Genomic DNA, 19,896 nt, shown 5'->3' with positions numbered 1-19,896 from the left:
CTCTCTCCCTCTCTGTACCTCCCCACTCTCAGAAATAAATAAATAAACAGTTTAAAATTTTTATTAAATCTAAATATAGATCAAGTACTTCTGGTGAAAAGTTAGCATGTGAACTGAGATGGGCTGTAAGTGTAAAATATATACCAGATTTTGAAGACTTAATGTGGAAAAAAGAATATAAAATATCTCAACCATGTTGACATTAATTACATTGAAATGGTAATATTTTGAATATAATGGGTTAAACAAAATATATTATTTAAACTAATTTCACCTGTTTCTTTTACTTTTTTTTAATGTGGCTACTAGAAAATTTAAAATTATATCTGGGACACAGCCAAGGAAACAATCAACAATATGAAAAAGCAACCTACAGAATGGCAGAAAATATTTGCAAACTCTATACAGGCAGACCTCATTTTATTGCACTCCACTTTCTTGCACACTTTTTTTACAAGGTGAAGGTTGTGGAAACTCTGAGTTGAACAAGTCCATTAACACCATTTTTCCAACAGTATTTGTGCACTTCATGTCTCTGTGCCACATTTTGGTAATTCTCACAATATTTCAAACTTTCTCATTATTATTATATCTGTTATGGTGATGTGTGATTATGATTATGACTTGCTGAAAGCTCAGATGATGGTTAGCATTATTTAGCCAGAAGTATTTTTTATTAAGTTATGTGCATTTTTTTAGATATAATGCTATTGCATACTTAATAGACTACAATATGCTGTAAACATAACTTTTATATGCACTGGGAAACCAAACCATTCATTTGACTCACTTTATTGCAATTTTCGCTTTATTGCAGTTGTCTGGAACTGAACCTCAAGATCTCCAAAGGTATACCTATATCTGATAAGGGATTAATATCCAAAATACATAAGGAACCCATACAACTCAATATCACAAAAACAACCGGTTAAATGGTGGGCAAAGACCCTGAATAGAGACTTTTCCAAAGAAGACATACAAATGACCAACAGGCATATGAAAAGATGCTCAACATCATTCATCATCAAGTAAATATAAATCAAAACCACAATGAGATATCACCTCACACTTGGTAGGATGGCTATTATCAAAAAGACAAGAGATAACAAATACTGGCAAAGATGTAGAGAAAAGGGAAAAAATATTAGTGAGAATGTAAATTGGCACAGCCTCTATGGAAAAGAGCATAGAGGTTCCTCAAAACATTAAAAAAGACTATTACATGATTCAGCAATCCCACTTCTGGGTATGTATCCAAAGGAAATAAAGTCACTATCTCAAAGAGATACCTGCACCCCCATGTTCACTGCAGCGTTATACAGTAGCCAAGATATGGAAGCAACCTAAGCATCCAGGGGCAGATGAATGAGTAAAGAAAATGTGATATATATGGACATAATGGAATATTATTCAGCCTCACAAAAGAAGAAAATCTTGCCATTTGCAATAGCATGGATAAACCTGGAAGACATTATGCTGAGTGAAATAAACTAGGCACAGAAAGGCATTATATGATCTCACCTATACGTGAAATCTAAAAAAATAACAATAATAAAAGCCAAACTCACAGAGACTGAATGGTGGTTACCAGAAGCGAGGGTGGGCCTGGGGGGAAAGGGGAGATATTAATCAAAGGGTACAAATTTGCAGTTATAAAATGAATAAATTCAAGAGACCTAGTGTATGACATGGTGACTACAGTCAATTATAATGTACTGCATACTTGAAATTTGCTAACAGAGTAGATCTCAAGTGTTCTTACCACACACACACACACACACACGAAATGGTAATGATGGGAAGTGATTGATATGTTAGATTATGGTAATTTGTCAAAACATCACCTACACCTTAAATACACACAATTTTTATTTGTCAATCATACCTTAATAAAGCTGGAAAAAAAATTAAATAACATCTGTGATTCATAGTATATTTCTTTTGAACAGCACTGAACTAGGATTACAGAATTCTGCTCAGGAGGCCGTGATCATAGACCTCTAAATGGCTACCAGCCAGTATAAGCAACACCCCCCCCAGCAGCCCCCCATCCTTGTGGTCATAAATTCAACTTGCTTATTGTGAGAATCAAATGAGTTAACACGTGCAAAGTACAAAGAAGGAAATCTAGCAAGAACTATTATGTTAGCTATTATTATTGTTACTAGTATTTTTTGTTGTTAGTATTATTAGCCAAAATTTCAAAAAGTACAATTTAGCAGAAAAACATCTTTGGCAGAAACATCAAGGAGAGTAACGCTTGGCCCAGACTAAAAATGCTCACATCACCAGCGAAAGATCAAATTGCAAAAAGCTGGGGCCCCTCTGAAATCAGTTGGCCCAAGTAGGACCCTGACTAGGGTGAGGCGAGTGAGGCATTTTCCTTGGTGCAGAATTTAAGGGGGCATCGAAAAAGTCAGGACTCGAGAAATAATATCCTAATGTAATTGTTTTACTAAATCCAAATTAACGCAAAAATGAAGACAATGGCAGTATCACGGGCTTCTCACTTTGCTGCAGGCCCCAAGGATGGCTCAGAAAGATGCACAGCGACTGATCCTGCCCCTGTTAACTCACGCTTGGCCCAGTCCAGCCTAACTCGAAGTCCAAGTTCCAGGAAGTGCCGCGCACCCAGGGGAATGGGGGGGGGGAGGGGGGGGAGGTGTTGTACCTGGTACAGCAGTGAGGAAAGGCTTTTCGTTTTCTCACTAAATAGACCAACCCCTAAGGAAGCCGGGATCCCCAACCTGGGAGGGTGGGGGGAGGAGGGAGGAGGGGACTTGGCCGCGCTGGGCCGCGAGGCCTGCAGGTAACTCCCAGGCTGCCCCGCGGCCCTTCCCGTGACGCACTACGGTGGCGGAGCCACAGCCGAAGCCAAAGTGAGAGCCGTTGCCGCCTCCTGTGATAGCCCGCACTACTCACCTGGCCCAGAAGCGCCACCATGAGCTTTTCGTGGTATGGCGACATCTCTAGCTGGAATGCTTTGGGCTTCGGCGTCACTAGCGCCCTAGACATCCTGGTGATGGTTTTGTACTTCCTGTTGGTCCTGGGCATCGGGCTGTGGGTACGTCGTCGGGGCCCGGAGGGGAAGGCGGGGCCCTGGACCCCAGGCTGGGTTTGACCCCCTCCCTGCCAGTCACCTGGTCCCCGACCTTGCATCCCGCCCCAGTATCCTGCCCCAGCCTATGCACAGCCCTTGTTGGCCCGTGGAGACCTCTTCACTCTCCCTGTGCCTACCTACTTCCTACCCTCCAGCCAAAGGTAAATAAATGCAAATCCTCAGTAATGGAGCCATATTGATTAATCTCACGTGTCCCCCACCCCCCCCACCACCACCCAAATAAATGAGCAGGCTCAAATCCCTCCCCCGTGATCGCTGCCTGGAACCTGAGAGGTGTTTGATAAGCAGGCGCTATTAAGATCATGATGATGATGGTGATAATAGTGACGGCTATCTCTGATTAGGCCTTTAAGTGACAGGTCTGCTGTGAGTGCTTCAAGTTCATGTCCTCACAACCCTGCTGTGAATAACATACTGTCATTCCCACTAATTCCCCAGTTGAGGAAACTGAGGCTCAAAGAATTTAAGTAACCAGGGAAAGATTGGGTCCAGATTTGAACCTAGAGCTGTCTGATCTGACTCATGATCTTAATCCCTTTGCCTTGCTAGCAAAATCTCAAAGGTCACTAGTAACTTAGGGCTCTAAGTGTTCCCTTTAAATCTGAATAAAAAGCTTATTTCTTCGTACAAGCTTCTTTTAAGAGGGTGGAGACCATGTCTCCTTTATTGCCATCTGCCCACTAGAGCTTAGTACGTAAGCACTCAAAAAGGTGTCTTTTAACCATGCTACCCTGGGACAGGCCTGCATTCCAGCGAAAGATCAGATGGGTATGACAGCTTTGGTTGGTGTCATGGTGTCACCCCTCCGATAAGCTGTTAACCATCAGAAGCCTCTGCCTGGCCTGCTTCACCAAGCAGGAGTATCTGGTGACTGCCACCATTCACTAAACCAATGGGAGAGTTTTCATTCTGGGTGGCCCCCACCCAGCTGAAGCTTTCATGCCCATGTGACCTTTACTTTGGGACACTTCACCAGGTTACGAGCAGGATCTTACTGTGCAGAATCTTACTGTGCCTTTCAAAATACGATCACTGGACACTCTTTTTGAGGGCTTACACTAAGTCACTATGCTGCTAGTAAGCAGATAGAGTAATGGAGACATGGTCTCCATCCTATTAAGAGAATTTTGTACCAGAAGAGAAAATATAGGCTCTTTATTCCAAACATAAAGGAGAAATCTGGGGTGTTTATCCAGATCATTCAAACTGAGGATTTTTTTTTAATTGGCCTCAGTTATGAGAAACATCCTTCTAAGTACCCAAAGACACAGGGTCTCTGAGTAATGAGTACTTATTTTTGGATCCTTCTTCTAGTGCTCTCATTGAATTGGGAAGCCCCCACCCAGTTTTGTCCCAGACTCAGTTGGGGCCTAAGTCTGGCCAAGGTCAGAGGACTGGTAAGCCATCTGGTCATTTCCTAAAGAAACCTGCTGTTCCTTCTGTTCTGGGAGCCATAAAACATACATAGTTATCCAGAATGCTCTGATCTTTTCCCTTCTTTGTATTATCTTTCCATTTGTTCTTTTGGATAATCTTACATTGTTTTTAATTAGGAAAATATTAACATGCTCATTGTAAGAGTGAAAAGATGCATAAATAAAGAATAAGTTACTATTCTTCCCCCATCCATTCCCATCCCTCTGAGATAACCATGGGTCATGTATCCCTCCCCTTTCTCAGTGCTTATCCACACATGCAGACACACGTAGAATTTTGTGTTTTGTCTTTATAGAAGATGCGATCGTATCATACACATTACTCTGCAGCCTGCCTTTTCCCCCACTTACTATATATGGAGAGAATCCTTTAGGTCAATGGATAGAGATACTGCTTATGTTGTTATTAACTGCCTAGTAGTCCCCACAAATAGATACTATCCAGCTCTTCCCTACTAATCTACACTTAGATTGTTGCCAGGTATTGGTTTTGATGCCAGGTATTGTTGTGTTGGTACTTTTAATCTGTGTAGCATGGATTCCCAAAATTGGAAGTGCTGGGTCAGAAGTATACATTTATTTGAAATTTTAGTAGATATTACTAAATGCTAATCTCCAGAGCTTGTTGAGATTTACATTTTTCACAAGCAGGATATGATCATGCTCTTTCCCCCAAGACTTGCTCATTACTGCGTGTGTGTGTGTGTGTGTGTGTGTGCGTGTGTGTGTGTGTTTTGCCAGCCTGATGGGTGGACAGTGGTATGTCTTTGTAGCTTTAATTTGTACTTCCTAGACTCCTAGTGAGGTTGAGCATCTTTTTATATGCCATTTTTTATCTGTGTTGTTTGCTTTTATCAACTTCTTTGTCATTTGACTTGCTCATTTGTTTTCCCCAAGCTGTCATTTGTCCAAACCAGTGTTTACTACTTATATTTGGGACCAGATAATTCATTGTGGGTATCTGTCCTGTGCATAATAGGATGCTTAGAAGTATCCTTGACGCCTGCCCATTCATAACCAAAAATGTAACCAGACACTGCCAAATATCCCCTGAGTGGTTGGGGAAAAAAATCATCTCTGTTGAGAGCCACTGGTCTAAACTATTAATGGTGTCTTTCTGTCATTTGAGTTTTTGTTCACCTTGAAGAAGTCAACTATCTCTCTTTTCCTTTGCATCTTCTAGATTTCCTGCTTTTCTTAGGAAAGTTTTCTCCCATTCCAAATTTGTACAAATATTATCCCAAATTTTCTTCTAATAGTTTATAGTTTTTTCATATTTAAATCTCTAGAACATCTGAAAATTATTTTTATGTATGATTCAATGGATGAATCTAGCTTTATTTTCTTCCAGTTATTAAACCACCCTTTTCTTGCTGAACCAAATTGCCCACATTCACACAGATGGGACTTCTTTCTGAAAGCATTCATCAACTCCTGTCTGCTGAGTCCCCCAGGGAACTGAGAAATCAGTCTTTGCTGCTAGTGTCTTGGCTCTTATAGGATGGTAAAGGGAAAAAACTTACACTTTGTTTTTGTTTTTGTTTTTCTCTTTTTATCAGTCTCAGCCCAGAGATCTTTGAGAAAGAGTTGGTTGTATCTTCTTCCCCCACCAGCCTGGCTGCTGTGGTGGTGTTATTATTCCAAGAAGAGAGCATGGAGGAAGGAAGAGGCAGGGACAGGCACTTAAGCCACCTTCTCCCCAGGATCTGCTTTTCTTACTGTCTGGTCCTCTCTTTGTGGAAAGCGAGGATGCTTTTATTCTGAGAACAGATGAATTTTTTTAAGTCCTTTTAAAAGTTTCCCAGCTGATGCTTTCTTTAAAAAGTTCAGCTCTGCACATAGTAGACCCTTGGTAAATATTTAGTGACTAGATGAGGTGAGACTAACCTAATGTGTCTGATTTGGAGAGTTGTTTCTTTGGTTTGAGGCTTTATGATGTGAGGAAATTGCATTATAATATAGATACCTCGGATGGCAGGATTTTTTTAATGTTTATTTATTTATTTTGAGAGAGAGAGAAAGCAGGGTAGGGGCAGAGAGAGAGGGAGAGAGAGAGAATTCCAAGCAGGCTCCATGCCCAGCAGGACTCAATCCTAGGAACTGTGAGATCATGGCCTGAGCTGAAATCAAGAGTCAAGACGCTTGACCAACTGAGCCACCCAGGCACCCCTCAGACGGCAGTTTTTAAGTTCACTCTTCCCACAGAAACATATTTCTGTCAATCAGCTGTCATCCTTAGGTCATGCCAGTCCTAGGCATTCCAGGAAATCCCCAGGATTGTCTTTTGGCCACATCAGAGTCTGGGAATCAGAGCTGGGGAGCCTGAGTAGAGAGGACTTGGATGTGTTGGAAGGACACCGTAATAATGGCAGAGTGACAGCTGTTCTGGAAGAAGCTGGGCGCCTGTTCAGGTTTGCCATTCCTCACTGATCCATACATTCACTAACCACTCATCTCCCAGACTCTGCTAGAAGCTATGACACTGGTTAACTAGTTGGGGGAAAAAATAAAGCAATATTAATTTCTCAGAAGTGTAGAGAAATGGAGATGTCCACACAATCAGAGCTAGAAGAGACTGTAGTCTCCTGCTGGGTGGCCAGAGTAACCCAGTGAGTAGGGGCTTCTATTCCTAAAAAGAAAGAAAGGGAAAATGGATTTGGGGGGGTCTCTGCTAAAGAGATTTATGGATAAATGAAGGTGATCGTTTGAGAGATCTGTGTCTTTGGAGCAGTTTGTTTCTTGTATTTCTATTGTTCATTTGTTTTTAAGGCTATCCTGTCAAGCAGTCGTGGGACAGTAGACGACTTCTTCCTGGCTGGCCGCAATCTAGCATGGTGGCCGGTGAGTAAGGCTTGCATGTGGCAATCCGCTTAGGCGGCCACATGTTAACTTGTCTGTTACTTTAATGTAGATATCTTATACCCAAAATAATTTGAAGTTGCTAAATTGGGAAAGTCATTTCATTAGAGTTTGCTTAACTCGTAAGTAGTTTCTTACCAAAATGTTTTCATTCAACTCAGTTTAATTCACTAACCATTTATTAGGTGCCTGGTATGTACAAAGCATTGTTCTAGGTTCCAGGACACAGGTGGGGAACAGACAGTCTTGCCTGCTGGAAGCCCGCAATCTAGAAAGGGAGTTATATGTGTATCCAGCAAATTGCATCACGTTACAGTGCAGGACAGCAGTGAGTCTGGTGGGAGGTGCACAGGCCAGATACTGATGAAAGGTAAACTCAGGCTTGCTGGGTGGAGGGGGTACAAGACGGGAAAGGTCTTCTAGAGGTAGGGTTATCTGAGCAGGGTTTGGAGGTGGAGTAGGTGTTTGCAGGTAGAGTGTGAGGGCATCCCAGGCAGAAGGAACAGCATATACCAAAGCTTGGGTATGGAACAGCATGATGCTAGATGGAGGGAGGCAGGGTAGAAACCATTTCTTGTCTTTTATGTATTATTCATTATTCAAAGTGACTCCATCCAAGAGGAGTGCCTCAAAACCCCCACAGCAGAAGAGGCAGCTGCCTGTCCATGACCCTGTACCCAGGATAGAGTGGGTAGGAGTGCCCCAGGGAGGAGGAAGATGTGGGTCACCAGAAGGGCCCAACCTCCTAGGACCCAAGGCAAGCCTGAGCCAGTGCTGCTTTATAACTTATTATGTAAAAATAGGGGCGCCTGGGTGGCTCAGTCGGTTAAGTGTCCAACTTCAGCTCAGGTTGTGATCTCATAGCTCATGAATTCAAGCCCTGCGTGGGGCTCTGTGCTGACAGCTCGGAGCCTGAAGCCTGCTTTGGATTCTGTGTCTCCCTGTCTGTCTGCCCTTTCCCACCTCACACTCTCTCTCTCAAAAATAAACAAACATTAAAAAAAATTAACTGTAAAATGTACATGTAAAATGTACATGTACATGTAAAAATGTACATGCATTTCCAGCACAGGAATGTAAGGTACATTTAGAGAATTATATAAGAAGCAGGCCCTTACTCATTAATATTCTTTGCCCTCAAATGTTAACCAGTCTTATGGCAAAGATTTTTTTTTCACACTGGGGTAGTACTTCAAAGAGAGAAATCTTGTCTCAGAAGGAGAAATTGCCTTTATTCAAAGGGAAAAGGAAAGTACACTTACTCTGATGGATCCAACAACCTAGCAGAAATGGCTTTGCCTCTTAGCTGGGAGATTTGGGGAAAAGCATTTTCCTGGCATTTAACTCTCTGAATTATACTTGAATCTTCTTTTTTTTTTGTAAACCTGCTTTAGAAAGAGATTGAATGCAGCAAAAAAATGTTTGCAATGGGCCTCCTACCTTAGTTTATTTTTCTGCAGAGGATTCCAGCAACACAGCCTCTTCCTGGGCTGTGAGACCCCCAGTCTTTTGCCTGAGCCACTTAGACCTGTAGTCATGTTTTCTGTACCTAGAGAAATGACAATCTTTCCCATATTACCTCATAAAACTGACACTTCTAACGGTTTCCAAGAGACAGTAACATGCTTTGCCTTCCCAATGTTTACGTATGTTATGATTTATTAATTTCTTTGCTGTGGCTTCTCTTTTCATTGTTAGGGTTATTGCTTCATGAACAAAATATTTTATGGTATTAGTAAAGGAAACTAAAAGAATGATTTTTGCCACTCTGGCTATCTTTTTTGTTTTATATTCTTATTAGCAGATACCTGATGGGTATCAGCTGCTCTTGTTGAGGCCCTCCATGTGACTGACTTTTCCTTCTCTCCTTTTTTTTTTTTTTTTTTTTTTTTTTTTTTTAATTGTACATGGCTTATTCTTGTGCCCAGTTCTCAGTGCTCATCTAAGCTGGCTTGGCAGTGGTGAAACTCTGAGGCTCTTAGTCCTTCCTCCCTCCCTCCCTGTTTTGTCGCCTTGCTCTCCTCCTTTCCAGCTGCCTCCCCAGCTGCTCATGGTCAGTCTCCCCAGCTGGTTTTCCCCATCTCCCTCGCTTCTTAACACTGGAAGTCCCCAGGGCCCACGCCTGACTGCTTCTCTCCAATCACACTCAAATACTTGGCAACTCGTCTAGCTCATGGCATTGAATACCAGTTACATGCTAACAAATCACAGGTCTCTCATGTGAACTCCAGACTCACACATGACACCTGTACTGTTTGACACTGCACTTGAGAGGTCTATCGGGTATCTCAAACTGAACAAGCCCCAAAGGGAGCCCTGGACTTCCCTCAGCAAATCTGCTTCTCTCACCACCTTTCTTTTCTCCTGAATAGCAACACTCCATCTTCTGGTTGCTCTGGTTAACAAACATGGAAGCTTGTTAGATGCTTTAGTTTCTCTTGTACCCAACGTCCCATCTATTAGGAAATCCTGCGACTCGATCTAAAAAATATCTTTCAAATCTGACCACTTCCCATCAACTCTGCCTCCAGGTCCATGCTGCTATTGTCTCTCACCTGGATTAAGTATAACAGCTTGTTGAGCTCCTTCCTTCTACCTTGGCTCTTCTATATGCAATCTCAACAGAGCAGCTAAAGAGAGCCTATTAAAACTCAAGTCAGACCATGTCACTTTTCTGCTTAAAACCCTGTTGGGGTGCCTATGTCACCCAAAATGAAAGTCCAGCCCCTTACAGTGGCCTGTAGTAGGGCACAGATGTCCTGTACCTCGTTACCTCTCTGACCTTGCCTCCCAGGATGCCTGTTCCCCATCTCTAGCCAGTGTCCTTGAACAACCCAGCTGTGTTTCTGCCTCAGGGCCTTTGCCCCTGATGCTTTCTCTGGCTGGAGCACTCTCCCCAGAATCCCCATGGCTTATGCCCCCACCTCTTCTGGTCTTCTTCTCTCAGACAGTCTACCCTGACCACCCAATTTCCCAGTACTTCCTATCCACCTCTCCAGTTTTTTTTCCTCTATAGTATTTATTACTATCATGCTATAAAATAATCTTCTAATTTATTTTGTTTATTCTCTTTTTCCCAAAAGAATGTTGGCTTCATGAGAGTAGGGATTTTTGTCTAGTTTACTCACTAATGTATCCCTAATACCTAGAACAGTGCCTGGGCATAGTTGGCAATGGACATTTATTAGTAGTTATTAAATTAACAAATGGTGCCTTTTAAAGCTATCTTTTAATTTAATAACATGCTAGCAACTTCCAACATCTGTATAAACATAGATAGGTAGATTTATTTTATATTTATATACAGTTGCATAGTGTTATATCATATGGACACGCCACCATTTAAATACCATATTATTGGGCAAATTAGACTGTATATAATTTTTAACTATTATGGTAAATGTAGTGAACATTCTTAATAATAAAAATAACTACTATTATTTGAGTATTTATTATGTGCCACTTCTAAGACTTTTTTGCCTTACAATTGTCCCTGTTAAGGTATTTGATATCTGTATGTTCTCAACGATGGCTTATTAGTGCATTTTACCTTGTAAAAGGTAGTTCTATAAGGTAACTATAAAGTTACTTTAAAAAAATTTTTTTATTATTATGTTTATTTATGAGGAGAGGTAGAGAGAGAGAGAGAGAGAGAGAGAGAGAGAGAGAGAATCCCAAGCAGACTGCACCGCCAGCACAGAGCCTGACGTGGGGCTTGAACCCATGAATCTGAGCCAAAATCAAGAGTGGATGCCTAACTGACTGAGCCCCCAGGGGCCCCTAATGCTTTTGATCTTGAATACTACTTTATCCTATGTCAATATTGTCAGTGATGAGGTGTTTGTTTTTACCTAAAAGGCTTCATTATTTTCAACCTCTCTTGATAATTTAGTTTAAAATCTATCTCATGTCAAAGGCATCATAGTTGGATTTTTGTTTTGAATGGAGTGGCTATCTCTACTCAATTAAAAAGCTGTTATTGGTTTAGGAGGGATTTTGCTCATTTAAATACCTCTAGGAATTTTTTCTTTTGAAAGTAACAGATGTTGATTGTAAAAAGCCCAAAAGTTATAGTCTAAGTATAGAACTTGAAATTTTCTCCTCATTCCATCTCTATAACCATAACTCCAGAAATATTTTGTTATATATATATATATATATATATATATATATATATATGTATCCAGAACCGTTCCCATGCATATATAAGCATATATCTGTGCAAGTGTAAGATGCACACATAAAATTTTAATGAGATTATATCATACATACTGCTTACCTTATTGTTTAATGAAAAGCTCCTTTATTCTTTCTGTATGCTACATTGTATTTCATCATATTCATGCACCTTAGTATTTTAACCAATCACTTACAACCAGTTAGATTATTGATATTTTTAAATTATTTAGACAATGATGAAATTGCACTCTGCTAATATTTCTGCATTAGGGAATTGCAAGTAAGTGGGTGGAGCATGTGAAATGTGGCAATGTAAGAATGGCCATTCTTTTTTCATGTTCTCTCTTCTCACTGGCTTCTAATTTGTAGGTAGGGTGTTTGTGTAGAAGAAACATAAATGGGAATTCTGCCCAGGGAATAATCCCCTTTGAGAAAATGGAAAATTCAGTTTACATTTGTGAAAATGAATTCTTGGAGTTGGACTGATAGTTCTGCTAGGTAATCACCTTTTGATTTTCAGATAGGCGCTTCTCTTTTTGCCTCCAGTATTGGCAGTGGCCACTTCATGGGCCTGGCTGGAATAGGAGCGACTTCAGGGATTGCTATTGGGGCCTTTGAATGGAATGTAAGTAATACCTTGTGCAGCAACTAACCTCCCTCTTTATTATTGTCCAAATAAAACTCCTAAATATAAAAACTTGCTTTCTACCTCTGGTAAATATTGAAGACCTCTTAGAAGTCACAGAAGAAAAGAACCAAGTCTTTGATTTTCAAAATGATTGTGCTAGTTTTCATTCTTCTTAGTTAATGAAGTTAATGAAGAGACAGAGAATGTTTACATCCCAAGGGCTATAGGAATACAATGAACAAAGAACTTTTAGGAGACCATCCAGGGAGGAAAAAGAGAAAAGACCATATTAACATTTAAATAGATGTGTACATACATGTTTATGTGTAGATATACATACAGATATATATGTGTATATGTGTCTATATGTACATGTATGTGTGTATGTATATGCATGTGTATATTTGAAGTATGTATTGAGAATGGGCTCAACTGTGCTCTTCAGGATATTCAACTAATTACTACAAAATTCCTAAATGACCTCCTAAGAATACCAGGTTTGAACCATAAAACCTATTAAATGGATTATTTATTTAATCTGTGGGATATATTTGTTGTAGAACATAGAATTTGTTCGCCTAAATATAAGTGAATTTATAAGTCTTGGGCTTATTAACTTATTTCTGTATAAACCATCTGACTTTTCTGGGTAAATCAGAAAGCTCCCTACTTTCTGAGTCTAATCTTTCTCCTTATAGACTACAAAAATAAACGACACTTCTAGCAGAGTCAATTTCAAACCTAGCAAAAAGCCCTGGCCTTTACCACCATTTACTTCTCAGAATTTACTAGCATCTTCTTTATAAATTCAACTTACCTTACCCCTTCTTTGTAAGAAAGCCAGAGCCAAATTTATTCCTTATTTTCAATAACTTGTATGAAATTTTGGTAGAGTTTCTCCCTCATTTCTCTGAATGGTTTCTGATACTTTTTTTTTTTTTTTTTTTTTTAACTATCTTCTATATATAAGCCACCTTTGTTCCTCTCTGGAAGTAGACAAACAATAGTAAAAATAAATACCTTGAAAACTGGCTCAGTTAAACCTCCCCCTCCCCCTCCCCCCCCCCCCCCCACCAAATTAAGAAGGCACTCTTTCATAGGCAAAGATCAAGTGCCTGTAAGTAGTTTATTGTACTAGAAGGTGCGTGCTTGGGCTGTTGTTTATAAGGTTCCCCAGTACTGATACATTTGTTAGACTCAAAACAGAAGTCACTGAGCTTGCATCTCATTTAAGAGCTTGCCCTAGATGGAACCCTAATGTAATTCTCTTTCTTGGTTTCAGGCTCCGTTTCTGCTGTGTGTTCTTGGTTGGATATTTTCTCCTATTTACATTAAGGCTGGGGTGAGTAGCCATTATCAGTTACTCTGTTCTCTATAGTATTTTTTCTTACAAATATTTCATGTGTACATAAACATATCCTGGAGGCAAGTTAAACTTCTCAGTCTTTTGATCGTTTTACTGACTTCCCTAAACCCTGAGAAATGCCTGAAATAACATCGCTCGGCCTTGGGTACACAGATGCTGGTAATTGCCTGCTGTTTCCCTCTGGACCTTATTCAAGGGTTCACTTTTAAGGGCTTTTACAGAAAACGTTTGAAAACTTTATCTAAAAATAAGACCTAAATAAATGAAACGAACAACTATGTTAATTACTAGAAGACAATATCCTAAAAATGTTAGTTCTCTCCAAATTAGTCTGTGCTGGGAATGAGATTCCAAACAGAATTTTTTTAGAAACTTGACATGCTGATTCTAAAATGTATGTAGGGGACAGCTGGGTGGTTTAGTTGGTTAAGTGTCCAACTCTTGATTTCAGCTCAGGTCATGATCTCATGGTTCATGAATTTAAGCCCCATGTTGGACTCCATGCTGATATTGCAGAGCTTGTTTGGAATTCCCTCTCTCTTCCTCTCTCCTTCTCTCTCTGCCTCTCCTCTCTTCATGCTCATGCTTTCTCTCTCTCTCTCTCAAAAATAAATAAATAAACTTAAAAAAATTTATAATAAAATGTATGTAGGAGATAAGGGGATAAATACATGTCAGTGACCAGCTGAGAGAGAACAGAGACCATCTGGCCTGCACATCTGTGAAGATATGTGGAATAACATCATCAACATGGTGGAATAAGAGCTTTCTGCCATCTTCCCTCAAAGAACACCAATTCAGTAATCACCCACAGATAAGAGGGCCTTTGTGGAAGACCAGAATTCCACTAGAGAAGTTCTAGCACACTGTTGGAAAAAAGAAAATCGAAGACTGGATGTAATGAAGAGAGTGAGAGGAAGAGTTTCAGTGTACCTATGTCCCACCCCTTCCCCAAGGTGGCACAGCTAAGTGCCAGGAGAGACCTTCTCAGCCTGAAATTTCTCCCACAGGGGAAATTGAGAGTATGGGAGTAAGTGCTCAGCAATCTAGTTGTGCAGAAGTCTGCCAAGAGGACCCACTTGTTTCTCATCCCATCCAGAATATGGAGGTGTGCCGCACATCTAGGAGGCTGGGGAGTGGCTGAGAGAACAGCAGCCATGGCTCTCAGCCATGATCAGAGGAACATGAATCCTACTAATTACTTTGCAGACTTATCAGGAAGCCTGCCAGTGAGCCGCTGGGGTCTCCTCACCTATAGATCCCCTCAATTGGCCCAAGGGCACCCCAGCATGCCACACACCTCACCCACATGCACCTCCACCCTCTGGCCAGCTCTCTTTCTGCATCCCTGATGGTGGCAAGAGCAAGTGTTTTTTGTAGAAAGTTAGTGAGCATTCACAGAAAGCCATACTGACTCTGTGGGATTGAGGAAAGCACACTAACTTGAGCATTCAGCATTGCCCTAGGGAAAGCAAGCAAAGGGAGGCTGTCAGAACTTGGCCTGGCTTTGCAGGATCAAGAGAAGACATATAATCTTAAAAAGGATTCCCCCCAAAAAGGAACAAGAAATGTGGAGCAGGTATATCCATAGAAAAAGTCTGAGAAAGCCTTGGAATTTCTAGCAGAGCTTAGAGAAGGTATTTCTCTCCTAAAGCCAGTCAGTAAAGATGTGGAGGTGACTGCTTCCTCAAAGACAGTAATACAAAATTTGAGAAACATGGGGCCATCTGGGTGGTTTAGTCAGTTAAGTGTACAAGTCTTGATCTCAGCTCAGGTCTTGATCTCAGGGCCATGGGTTCAAGCCCCACATTGGGCTCCACACTGGGCATGGAACCTACCTAAAAAAAATTTTTTTTGAGGAACATGAAAAAGCAATGAAACATGGCACCACCAGAGGAGTACAGTTTTCTAGTAACCAATGCCAAAGAAATGGAGATCTGAGATTTGTTTGATAAAGAATGCAAAATAGTTGTTTGAAAGAAGCTTGGTGAGGTACAAGAAAATACAGAAAGACAATTCAATAAAATAAGGAAAACAATACATGGAGGAAATGAGAAGTTTAGCAGAGAGAGATCATGAAAATAATCAAACAAATTCTGGGGCTGGAGAATACAATGAATGAAATGAAAAGTGCAATAGATCACATAAATAGCAGGCTGGATCCAGCAGAAGAATCTGTGAAGTAGAAGACGGGTCATTTGAAATAATTCACTCAAGGGGGACAATGAAAAAGTTAAGAAAGTCTATGAGACTATGGGATACCATTAAGAAAAACAATATACACATCAGGGGCTCCCAGAGGGACAAGAGAGGGAGAAAGGGACAGAAAGCTTATTTTAAGAAATAATGGCTGAGAACTTCCCAAATCTGGGAAGAGATTTGGATATCCAAGATCATAAAGCCTATGGGTCCCCCCACCAAATTTCAACCTAAAACTATATTCTTTTTCTTGTAATGAAAGTGTCTAAAATCAAAGGGAAAATTTTTTAAACAAGAGAAAAGTCTTCACATACATGGGAACCTCCATAATGATATCTGCAGATTTCTTAGCAGAAGCCTTGCAGGCCAAGAAAGAGTGGGATGATATATTTAAAGTGATGGAAAAAAACCCTGCCAACCAAGTATACTTTACCTGGTAAAGTTATCCTTTAGAAATGAAGGAGAGGGGCACCTGGATAGCTCAGTTGGTTAAGCATCTGACTCTTGATTTTGGCTCAGGTCATGATCTCACAGTCGTGAGACTGAGACCCACATCAGGCTCTTTGCTGGGCATAGAGCCTGTTTAAGATTCCCTCTCCCTCTGCCTTTCCCCCACTTGCTTGCTCTCTCTCTCAACTAAATACATATTAAAAAATAAAAATAATTAGGTGTGCCTGGGTGGCTCAGAACATTAAGTGTCCAACTTTGGCTCAGGGAATGACCTTGCAGTTTGTGGGTTGGAGCCCCATGTCAGGCTCTGTGCTGACAGCTCAGAGCCTGGAACGTGCTTCGGATTCTGTGTCTCTCTCTCTGTCCCTCCTCTGCTCACGCTCTCTGTATCTCTCTCAAAATAAATATTTAAAAATAATAAAAAAATAAAAATATTAAAATATAGCTATAATTATTTGTTAATGGATACATAATATAAAAAGAAATTATAACATCAAAACATAAAATGTTGAGGTGGGGAGTAAAAGGTACAGTTTTTGTATGTGATCAAATTTATCACCTTGAAATAGACTATTACATCTATGAGACATTTTATGTAAACCCCATGGTAACAAAAAAGCAAAAAGTTACAGTAGATACACAAAAGATAAATAGGAGGAAATGAAAGCATACTTCCATGGAAAATCATCAATTTGCAAAGGAAGACAGCATGAGGAAGAAAATAACAAGGGAACTACAAAACTGCCAGAAAACAATGAGTAAGATAGCATTTAAGTCCTTATCTTTCAATAATTACTTTAAATATAAAGGAATTAAATTCTCCAATCAAAAGGCACAGAATGGCTACAAGGATTTTTTTTAAGTAGTGTGGTAACTATCATTAACAATACTGTGTTATATGCTTAGAAGTTGTAAGAGAGTAAATCTCAAAAGTTCTCACCATTAAAAAAAAAGGTAATTATATGAGGTGATGGAGATATTTACTGTGATAATCACTTTGCAAGTATATGTATATAGATATCACTTACTGTGATAATCATTTTGCAAGTATATGTTTATCAAATTGTGTTGTACACCTTAAACTTACACAATGTTGTATGTTATTATATATCCATAAAGCTGGAAAAAAGAAAATGTATGTAAAAAAGCATAAAAGTAGCAAAGATACTCCTATCAACGAAAAATAATAAAGATTTGCCCTCAAATATCAAGACTTACTATAAAGCTATAGTAATTAAGACAGTATGGTATTGACACAAGAATTAAAACACTGACAAGTGTAAAAGAGAAATAACTAAGGAACGCTCATATACATGGACTTGGTTTATGACATCAATGGCACTGCAGATCACTGAGTAAAGGAGGGTCAATTGATTATCATATGAAAAAAATTAAATTGGATCCCTATTATACACAAAAATAATTTTAGATTGATTAAAGACTTAAATAGGAAAGGCAAAAGATTTTGAATTTTTATAAGGAAGTATAGAATATCTTTATGTCCTTGAGGTAGAGGGGAATTTTAAAGTAAGATAGAAAAAGCTCAGATCCCTGGCTGACCACCAAAGTACAGATGCATGCATGAGAACCCAGAGAGCCAAAAAAAAAAAAAAAAAAAAGACAGAAACCAAATGGAGCTCTGTCTTACAGAGACAGAGCTATACGTGTGAGATCTGTGACTTTACAGTGCCTAGGACTGAGTACATTCCCCAACCCACACAATGTAGGCAGTGGAGAACAAGTCTTACCCATAACAGAGGAGAGAACAGGGGGCTAACAAAGCAACAGGAAACTTTTGTGGGAGCACCAAAAACAAGGGAGACAAAGAGGGAATTAACTTTGAGTATAAATCAAAGTTTATAAACTTGGCATAAATTCTGCATGAAACCTTGACTGACTGTGAGACTACTCAAGTGCAAAGAAAACCTCCATAGGACCAGGCTAAATTAGCAGCAGCTAGAAACTGAAAAAACAATCATAGACATCAGCAACTATAAACTTCAATGTAGGAGTGGGAGGTGGGATGACATGAAAGATGTTGCAGTTTGAGTCCAGGTAAGTTAATTGCCTACAAAACAACAACAACAACAACAACAACAACAACAACAACAACAAGAAACAGCAATCTTCAGAAGAACAAAGCAGATTGTGGAATGCTACATCATATGATCTATGATGGCCAGTCTGCAACCAGGAATTATTAGACACACAAAGAAATTGCAATATAAATGTGACCCACACTCCAGAAGAAAAAGCAGTAAATAAATGAGCAGGCCCGGATGTTGATTTAACAAAAAAAGGCTTTGAACCTACTATTATAAATATGTTCAAAGAAATAAAGGAAAATGTGATACTAATGAATGAACAAATACAGCCTCTCAACAGAGAAACTGAAACTATAGAAGAGAACCAAATGGAAATTCTAAAGTTAAAAAGCACACTAGCTGAAATGAAAAATACATAGGAGGAACTCAACAGCACCAAAAAAATGACAAAAGAGAGAATCAGTGAATTCAATAAGAATTACCCAAGAGAAAGAACAGAAGGGAAAAAAATTTGAAGAAAAAGGAGCAAAGCCTCAGAGACCTGTGATACAATATCAAGTAGTCCAACGTACATGTAATTGGTATCCCAGAAAGGAGAGCAAGAAAGAGGCAGAAAAAAATTTTTTGAAGAAATAGTAAGAAAGTATCCCAAGTGTGGTGAAAAATGTTAATTTTCCATGCAAAAAGCTTAACAAACACCAATGAACACAAAGCTACACCTAGGTTAACATCATAGTCAAACTGCTAAAAGTAAAGATAAAGAGGACATTTTGAGAGAACTAAAAGAAAATACATTATATGCAGGGAGGAAATGATACAGGTAATGGATGACTTCTGATCAGATACAATGGAAGCCAGAAAACATTAGGATGACATATGTAAATACTGAAAGGAATAAAAATATGTCAACCACAAATTCCATATCCAGCAAAAGTACTCTTCAAAAATGTAGATGAAATATATACAAATATCAAATAATTATTTGTACACCTAAAGCTAATTTAAAAAAACCTTATTGCAAAACAAAATAAAGAAGAATAAAGTGATTAAGTAGGGAAAGATTTCTCAACCAGAACACAAAAAAACCTAAAACCATAAAGGAGGAAATTGATATATGGGACTTCAAAATAAAATTTTTGTTTTTAAGTTTATTTATTTATTTTTAGGGGCACCTGGGTGGCTCAGTTGGTTAAGTGTCATACTTCAGCTCAGGTCATGATCTTGCAGTTCGTGAGTTCAAGCCCCACATCGGGCTCTGTCTGTGCTGACAGATCAGAGCCTGGAGCCTGGTTCAGATTCTGTCTCTCCCTCTCTCTGCCCCTCCCCCACTCGCACTCAGTCTCTCCCTCTCTCTCTCTCTCTCTCTCTCTCTCTCTCTCTCTCTGTCTCAAAATAAATAAACATTTAAAAATTTTTTATTTTGAGAGAGAGAGAAACAGAGCACAAGTTGGGGGGGAGGGGAAGAAAGAATCCCAAGCAGGCTCTGTTTCCAGAACAGAGCCCGATGTGGGACTCAAACTCACAAACCATGAGATCATGACATGAGCCAAAGTCAAGAGCTGGACACTTAACCAACTGAGCCACCAAGGCACCCCTAAAATTTTATTTTTTTT

General features: G+C 39.7%; 1 protein-coding gene across 4 annotated transcripts in view; it reads left to right on the top strand.

Annotated features, from left to right (window-relative positions):
• The first annotated feature begins 2,824 nt into the window (after window positions 1-2,824).
• The window catches only part of LOC132665198 (sodium/glucose cotransporter 1-like), a 57,475-nt gene continuing 40,403 nt past the window's right edge, over window positions 2,825-19,896 (top strand). For 2 of the 4 annotated variants that reach the window (XM_078435662.2, XM_078435660.2), the window contains exons 1-4: window positions 2,827-3,064; window positions 7,327-7,398; window positions 12,116-12,220; window positions 13,506-13,565. In XM_078435662.2, coding sequence (XP_078291788.1) covers window positions 2,942-3,064; window positions 7,327-7,398; window positions 12,116-12,220; window positions 13,506-13,565 — 360 coding nt within the window. In that variant the 5' untranslated portion in view covers window positions 2,827-2,941. Of the gene's footprint in view, window positions 3,065-7,326; window positions 7,399-12,115; window positions 12,221-13,505; window positions 13,566-19,896 lie in introns of all 4 variants that reach the window. The other 2 variants (XM_078435663.2, XM_078435661.2) reach the window with 2 other exon arrangements.

Source organism: Panthera onca, chromosome D3, assembly GCF_046562875.1.
Source record: "Panthera onca isolate mPanOnc1 chromosome D3, mPanOnc1 haplotype 2, whole genome shotgun sequence".
Taxonomy (NCBI): domain Eukaryota; kingdom Metazoa; phylum Chordata; class Mammalia; order Carnivora; family Felidae; genus Panthera; species Panthera onca.
This window is presented reverse-complemented; position numbering and strand designations above follow the sequence as displayed.